At 38.5% G+C, this 8,726-nt stretch overlaps 1 protein-coding gene across 1 annotated transcript; it reads left to right on the top strand.

Annotated features, from left to right (window-relative positions):
- Positions 1–2,025: 2,025 nt before the first annotated feature.
- On the top strand, positions 2,026–7,265 carry LOC136972002 (peptidyl-glycine alpha-amidating monooxygenase A-like). The gene is made up of 8 exons (XM_067266539.1): positions 2,026–2,193; positions 3,778–3,944; positions 4,050–4,163; positions 4,792–4,864; positions 4,992–5,199; positions 6,014–6,190; positions 6,756–6,865; positions 6,942–7,265. The coding sequence occupies exons 1-8, from the start codon at positions 2,083–2,085 to the stop codon at positions 7,059–7,061; spliced, it is 1,080 nt and encodes a 359-aa protein (XP_067122640.1). The 5' UTR covers positions 2,026–2,082; the 3' UTR covers positions 7,062–7,265.
- The last annotated feature ends 1,461 nt before the right edge of the window (positions 7,266–8,726 follow it).

The following is an 8,726-nucleotide window of genomic DNA, read 5'->3' as shown; positions in this document are numbered from 1 at the left end:
GCATCTTAAATGTCTCAGTGAATGGAATTTGAAAAATAATAATCACCGTTATCTTCTACAGAATGTTATACGAAGGCTATGCCCTCTAAACCGAATACAGGAAGCAACCAGAAACACAAGTACAGATGTTTTTTGTGTTACTAAAAGTACAACATAATTAAATTTCACCCAATAAAAAAAACCAACAGGTTATGGAATTAGTAGGGTTAGGGACTGGCGGCACTAGAAACACGTGCAGACTCTAAGCTTCTCTTAATATTTAACTCTTCAATACTTGCTTTATTCATACTTATTACTAGAATGTTTGCTGGTGTTTGGGGCTTTGTTCGTCGAAGGAAAGTGTATTGATTTCAAAAAACCAGGTGATGAACACATGTGGATAAACAAATGAGAGTCGGCACGGAGTAGTTTGTATATTAGTAGGTACTAAGTTCTACCGAGTGGCATTTTCTTCCTTTGCTCGGCAACAAACAACATAAACAAATGCTTTCGCACCGATATCGAGGTTTTTCCTCTTGCCGTGGTGCGTTGGCTCTTCTTTTTGCCGAATTCCTAAAATCGACACAGTCTGACCGGTAGCCTACCAGATCCAATTGTTATTCCTTAACATTACAATGGCAGTTGGCACCTGCATAGCATACGTTTGAAAGGTAAACTGCAGTTTGCTATTGTTTAGCATATTATGACATCAAGACCAATTCGACACTAGCGTATTTGAGAAACTATTTGTCGACGGAAAACTCAAAATCGGAACAGACACCAAGAAAATATAAAATACATTAACTGCCTCGACGACCCAATAAGATTGGGAATAGTACGTTAAAAGCATTTCCTCGTCGTTTGGGTCTTAAGTGGAGCTTTAGAAGTCACCCACGCATTCCTAAAATCGACGTTTTTCTTACGTCAAGCTGCCAAACAAACCGCAGTTGTTCGGTCCAATCCAGACCAAACGACCGCGGTTTTTTGGATTACACCAAACAACTGCGGAAAAGAAGTGTAGAAGAGGTCGACATTACCACCACGGCAAGAGGAAAACCTAAATGTCAACCGGTGCGAAAGCATTTCTTTACATCACTAGTCACCGACCGAAGGTAAAAGATGCCACTCGGTGCAGCTTAGTACCTACTAACACAGAAAAACCACCTCTCACAAATGAGAATTGCTCATTTGTTCATTCACTCGTATGCATCGCCTGGTTTTTTGAAATTAATATAGTTTCCTTGAATGAACTATTTAACAAAGCTCCAAACACAGGAGGAAACATTCTAGTTATATCAACGAATGAAGCAAGTATTGAGAGAAGCTTTGAGGCTGTACATGTTTCGAATGCCAGCTGCATAACACTACTAACTCGAAAACCTCGTGTTATAATTTATTTCAATCATAACGATTTTGTATACAAGTTATAGCAGACCAGACTCCTAAAGAAGCAATTGGGCATTCTCACGTGACTACGAAAGATCTTGTGCGCTTGCTAGAATCGGGTCGCGACCGAATGCTACTGAAGTGTTAAAATGGACGAGGGGGAATCCGATCAATTACCGAACTGTAGTGAAGAGGATAAACATTGAACCAGATTCGTGAAAATTCGCGTTGTTTAAGCGTATTTCGTACAATACATGTTGCAAATTAAGCCAGCAACGAGCGACGTCACGTTGCCTGGTAAAGCCGCTTTAATACAGCTGTATAAACAAGCCAATGACGTATCCATTTCAAATGAAACGGGCAAAGTCATTGGCTCGCTTATCCAACTTTAGTTAAAACGTCGACGAATCTGACTGGCTGCAATTCGAATGTCGTTTAACGTCTAGCGAATTGTGACGCTCGATCTTCCTTCTCTAATCGGACGAAGGAGAACGTGTCCCGCGCTTTTCCCCTCTCGATCGATATCAATTTTCGAGTGGTAGTTCGCGTACGACTTTTTTTTTTTTTTTTACCGAAATTAACCCACGACCGAGCAAAAGAAACCGTGTTAAAATTTTTCTTTCATCGTCTGTTCTCGCTGCCAGCGCCATCTACGACGGAAAGACTGGCTTCCGGTTTGAGGTTAGAGAAGAAGACGTCGATTTATGCGGTGATCGAATGGTGTGTGCGCGTCTCTTGCTGTGTCTGTCGGCCGGTTGTTTGGCCGCCGGATTCTACCCAGAACCGGCAGAATACTTTTATCCCGAGCAACTCCTCGACTACAAAACGGTAAGAGACTTCCCCCGCCGGAAAATAAGCCCCATTCCTTCTTTCCTCCGTTCGAATCGGAAACGGGGGTTCATCCTCCCTCTTAAAATCGCCATTTCTCCTAAACGTCATCCTTTCGCGTATTCTATTTAAACAATACAAACGTGTGTCCGTCAGGTAAAGTATAATCGATTTTTAAAGTCCCTTTTCGGAACGGAAGTGACGTCTTCCGGAAAACAAGGATCGCTTCTTCCGGGGAAGGTGTTCGTTATATCTACGTATGTTTTGATCGTGGGTTCGCGCCTCTCCAACGGGCTAGCCACGTTGGCGAAGCGTGAGAATAAAACAATGTATAATAATTTGATGGAGTTTTCTCCTTGTGTCTAACACCTAAATAGGGTCCAGTTTTCCACAGAAATTCGCGGGAGGCATCCGCTTGGCACGTCATCCGTGTGTTGCGTTGCGGCATCCCATCCAACCGACCTGCACGAAAATCGAATTCGCTAGTCAAAGGAAATATTTGATCTTTTCGTTTGTCTTCCGGGAATTTTAATCTCGTTGACCCCCTTATACCACTGGGCGATTGGATAAGACGGTCGAAAACTGGTACCCGGGCGCGAACCCACCGCCACGCGTTGGCCACGTGCGAACCGACGACCGGGTTTTTTTTCACGTAACACCTAAACAGGTATTCGAAAGTCTCTTCCCCCTTCGGCAGGAAGCCCACTGTCGCGTTGCCGAAAACAAACCAAATTCCTTATACCGGGAATTTCCGAACATGACCGTCGTCCCTGCTTTTATGCTAATTCGGCTAATAATCTGGTGAGACGATGTTAATTTACACAGTATTAATACGGCAAAACCTACGAGCTGCACGCGCTTCTACCTCTATCTCCTCTGTCTGACGTCATCAACAGGTGCAAAATCAATAGCTCTCTGCTGTAACGACCAATTCTTCTGTTAAGTGCGTAATTTAACAATTTAATAACTATTTCATTGGAATTTCGATGTAGTCCGTTTATTTCAATAAACATTCTCAATTTTAGTCTCGACCTTTATTAGTACTAAATAATTGGGCTTCAATTTTGAAAATTGTAGACCCATACACGGGACCTACGAGAAGGGGTGCATCCGGGCTCCCACTGGGGTCCATCAGAATGAAGAAAAGAAAAAAATTTTTCCTTAAGTAACGAAATTTTGCCTGGTAACTTGCTTACATGAGGCGTTGATGTTATTAAATTTTGATGGTTAAAGGTCGAGGGTTTGGGGAGTTAGAGGGGTGTCACGTGTCATATCTGTACTTAATTGACTTTCATTTACACTTTATTAATAAAACACATCTTGACGCTCAAAAATTAAGCCATTTTATAATAATTAATAATAGTAGAAAGTTTTTTTATCTCTCAACAGATGGCGACACGCGTAATTTTACTTATTATGATTAATAATATAAAATTATTTTTAAAATAAAATCTCATAAAAGCCGGGAAATTTACGCAACTCGTTGATGGGTTTTCTTTCTTTTGACGCATAAAAGACAGAATATTTAAAATAGAAGAAAATTCTGGTTTTTGTGTCTTATTTTATAATTTTTTTATTTTGAAGAATGATAAATTTCTGAAAACCGAAAACACCAGAATATCGATCGAAGAACAGGTAGAATGGCCGCCAGAAAATATATTCAAAGACATACGACAGGTTGCGGGCGTGGACGTTGACAGGTTAGGAAATGTCCACGTGTTTCATCGCGGGGACAGAATGTGGGACATGAGGTAAATGTTTTAGTTAATTCCTCGCCATTTTATATATTTTGTGAAACGTCTATAAAATTACGGACGTGTTTTCGAGATAGTTATTCGTATATATTTTTATTGTAGAAGTTTTAAAGGCGATAATTATCAGCAACAAGAATTGGGCCCTATTCAAATTGACACCATCTTAATTTTGGATCCCTCTTCCGGACAAGTAATTAGAAGCTGGGGGAAAAACAGGTTTGTTACTTTCCACTTTGGTTTCATTATGGTTGTAAATTTACAAGTGCCAAATTCATCATCATCATCCTCAAAGTATTAACCAGGTCAAGCCTGGTTAATCCTTTGTTAATCCAGTAAAAGGCACACCAAGATTGTGCCTGTTACTGCCCTCGTTTGCATCGCGGTACCTTGAAGGAACTTGCAATCTCTTGCATTTAAACAGTTCTCTGAATCACCCCTTTGATCCATGTTTGCCCGGTCTGTCAATTCTTCTGATGACCCTAACCTGATTCCAGTTCACTTCAGATTCGTCTATTGTTACGAAGGGTGCAAGCGCAGTATTCTCTTTTTCCATGGGAGTGTCACACGTTTATGTAACCGTTTAACCAAAGATCTATTTGTATGTTCAAAGTAGTCTTTATCTGTAGTGTGAGCCGATATCGTGCATACCCTGGATTTAAGGTTATCGTCATTTCTGCATATCTAGGCACGTTAGGATTGAGTATGTACTGCAAGCAGGCTTTAGATTGGGATAATTACTGAAAATGTGATAATAGTGTGAAGCTTTAGTGTTTAAGATACGATATCTCGTGTAGTTTTTAGAAGCAATGATTTAATATTGATAATTGTTTTCTCAATGTTTCAGATTTTATCTTCCACACGGATTAACTTTAGACAGCCACGAAAATTCTTGGGTAACGGATGTAGCCCTTCATCAGGTAATATTTTCTAATTTGTGTAGTTTAAACAATACTCGTGTGCTTTGTACGAATATTAAATAATACAATTCTATAAAACAATTGTGCAAAAATTACAAATGCGTTAATCTCTGTACTTCATTTCAAGGTTTTCAAATTTGCTTCAAATAACGAGGAACCCCTCCTTGTTCTCGGAGAAAAATTCAAACCTGGATCAGATCGATCTCACTTTTGTAAACCTACAGACGTGGCTGTGTCGTCATCTGGCATTGTCTTCGTTAGTGACGGTTATTGTAATTCTCGAATTATAGCGTTTAAACCGGACGGGACGTTTCATGGAGAATTTGGACAACAAGGTATGATTTAAATGTCACTTTTTGAATATGCAGTATATTTTACTATATCTATTGTTGTATTTACAACGTACTTTTAAATTAGTTTCAATGTTTACACCCTACTTAGAAGGTAATCAGCATTCTTTTATCTATTCCTACTTGCAAAACTGATATATACAAGTGTAACAATTCGCCATTTTCTTTCTCGCTGCGAATCACAAGCCCATCTTCCTATTGATTAAACAGCTTATTTTTATGTTTTTATGTATATTTTTTATTTTAGTTTTTAGAAATAGTATGTAGGTTGTTCTGCATCAGACTCTTTACAAAAAAAAAACCTCCAAATAACTGCAATTTTTTTCCTATGTTCCCGTCTGTGGCCGTTGTTAAGAGGCTTGACTGTATCGTTATTTTGTATTGGTATTAATTTAATTCAGCATTAAACATTTCTGAGGCCACATGACCGAGCATTAGGGTGACAACCTTTTGCTCTTGGGTACCTGGGATCGAATCCTGACGGATCGAAAAATATCTGGCCCGTCCCAGATATGTCAAGTCCTATTCCTCACCACCCAGCTGCCCATTTTTGGGCCTGACCGAACCCAGGAGTGATCGGTTGCAGATATATCAAGCCCACTTTTCACTATCGTGCTGCTGCATCGTGGGCCTGGTCGAACTCATAATAGGCTTGCTAAAGAAAGGCCTTAGTGCCCACAGAGAGGAAGGAGTTTAAAAAATACATATACTTATTCCGCGATATTACAATTTAGCTCCTAATCTATGAACTTTGATCTTGGATATTAGAACCTCACTAAAAATGAATTGTACGTTATAGATAAAATGAACGTACCTCACAGCTTATCGTTGATAGAAGAAAGAAAATGCCTGTGCGTTGCCGATCGTGAGAATGCCAGAATTCTTTGTTATTCGCTGAAAGAAGATGGTTCACTCGGAGATTTAACAGTAAACAACGATGTACCCACGGGTGCTCCATACGCTATTGTCAATAGAGGTGAGAGGTTTAGCATAATTAATTTTCTCCTAGAGTAAAGCTTTCATTAGTATTACAATATTAAAAATTTAGTCTTAAAAAAACCCAAAACTAGATCAATACTTCATTTCGTATTGTAACTTTTCATTTATTTGAACTCCGATGTATAATGCTTTGGTTTATTCGTACAGCACACGGCAACATGGACCATCTGCCAAAGGGGGACTTTCTAACGGAAACTGGCACCTATTTAGGTGTGTTATAAATGCGAAGAAAACCCGGAAAACTCCACGTAGCCGGGCGCGAACCCACGACCAACTATCAATTTTCGGTGGTTTTATCCTCGCGGTTACCATAGGACGCGGCCGTGGTTTTCTTCACGTGTCTAAAACCTAAATAGGGGGGACAGTTTCCCAATTAAAGTACTCCACCCTTCGGCACATGTTTCCAAAATCAAAAATAGACATTTTTACACTGGGCATATGACAAAAGCAGATTAGAAAAAATTCTGAATTGTTGTATGTTGATTTTTGTCGCCGTATTCGGCATTTGTATTATATTGGGTATTAATAATTCTTGGTTTTAGGTGAATACATGTTAGCCGTGACGTTATCCTACGCAAGAGATGGCGCCGCCATGGGTATAACAATGAAACTAAGCGACGGAGACGTAATAAACACTTGGCATTCTTACGAAGTTAGTAGCCAAATTTTTCATTCGATTATTCAAATTAAAATGGCTGTATTTGACGTATTTCGTGTAATTTTTGTAGGGATTTTCCATGCCTCACGACATGGCCATTTCTTCCAATGGAACATTTTTGTACGTTGTGGACGTTGGGAAGTTTACGTCAAAGAAAGTCTTTAAATTTGAAATTAATGACGTCATCTAAATTATTTTAAGTTTATTTATTTATTTATTTATTAAAATCTTTCGTTACATACGTTTCCAGTTCAATAATGCTATTAATTTTCTTCCAATTTCTCGTTCGTTGCGGCAGAATGGACCAATTAAATTTTAAAGGACATTTCTAAAAGAAAAAACTTATTTGAATTAATTGTAATTTATTTCACGAAATTAAATATTTACGAAAATATTTGTTAAATTATATTATTTTAACTCAGGAGTTGAATCATTTCCTGGGTCGAGAAGGAACTCGAGTCTCTTGACCCAACGTGATCCCAGTACAATAAATAATACCCAAAATTCTGATTTGTGACGTAATCACGATGGCCAAACTGCGGCTCGCCAGCCGCGTGCGGCTCCTCTGGATCCTTACTGCGGCTTCTCGAAATTTTTGACCTCACGGTGTGATAATTCCCTCGCCGACTTCAATGGAAAGAGAGGAAGAGTGGCAATGGTTCCCCTTTAAATACAAAACTTAAGTACCCCAAACTTGGATTTTCGCCATTCATTAACTTATAATAGTTTCCAGATATATTTCAGGATATCCCGTCTGAAAGTAAGATGTGGGTTCTGTACTATACGATGGCTGAAGAATTGTGTACTTGAGCTAGGCAATGGCTAGTACAATTTGATTGTGGCATCACGTTTGCTGGATCGCAGATTATATGGGCTGTTGTAATGCGAAAATTATTTGAAATATTAATTATGTACGTTGCACAAAGAAATTTTGCAGGGTAACAATGTAGATAGATACGAGTGGTGGTCCAAAAGAGCACGTGTGGATGCTAAATAATAAACACCGGGAAGTGAATCCTTCCCATACAAATTATTTGACGATATTAATGTCGTATTGTTCTTTTAAAAAAACAATACGGTAACAATCGTTCCATCTGTCATTGTGTAGTTTGTCAGCGAGAACTTACATCGAAATGAATTTATGTATAAAAATTACAGCAACGAGTTGCGTAACTTTCCCAGCCGTTGTGAGATTTTATTTTTTAAAAATAACTTTTATGTTATTTACTATAATAAATAAAATTGCGCGTGGCGCCATCTGTTACGAGATTTTGTTATAAAAACCTTTTTATATTATTAATTATTATAAAATGGCAAAATGCTTAATTTTCACGGTAGAGACGAGTCTTATACATACAATTCTATATGCTAATAACGATTAAAATCTTTAAGTCTAACCCCACTCGAGATACGGCACACTATTCCTCTCTATCTTCCCACCCTCTCGATCATTAACTACCAAAATTTAATAGCTTAGTTTTGTTAATAAGAGGAAGACACCAAAGCATGTTATGATCCGCTTACTTTATATCAATAACATAGTTTTTTTACTTTAGAAATGTATGCATTAAATGATACAAGTTGCAAAATACAGGGATTCATTTCAAATTTGTATTTTAAGGTATCAAAATAAAACGTGATGAAATAAAATAATGATTTTTGTGTAAATTTATACCTATATTTGTCCATAGGACGACGTGCAATTGGGTTATGGACGGCCGGTCATAATTGATCCTGTGGATTCTTCTCTCGTGCAGTGCGAAACTCTTTCGGGGCTGCCAAATTTACAATGTGTCCGCGATAAACCCCACTTTTTAAGTCTTTTCGTAAATAAAACTGTTTTAACGTTGTTTGC

The sequence above is a fragment of the Centruroides vittatus genome, unplaced genomic scaffold (genome assembly GCF_030686945.1).
Source record: "Centruroides vittatus isolate TY-2023 unplaced genomic scaffold, ASM3068694v2 contig_2747, whole genome shotgun sequence".
In the NCBI taxonomy this organism is placed as follows: Eukaryota; Metazoa; Arthropoda; class Arachnida; order Scorpiones; family Buthidae; genus Centruroides; species Centruroides vittatus.
The sequence above is the reverse complement of the archived record's forward strand: the minus strand, read 5'-3'. Positions and strand labels throughout refer to the sequence as shown.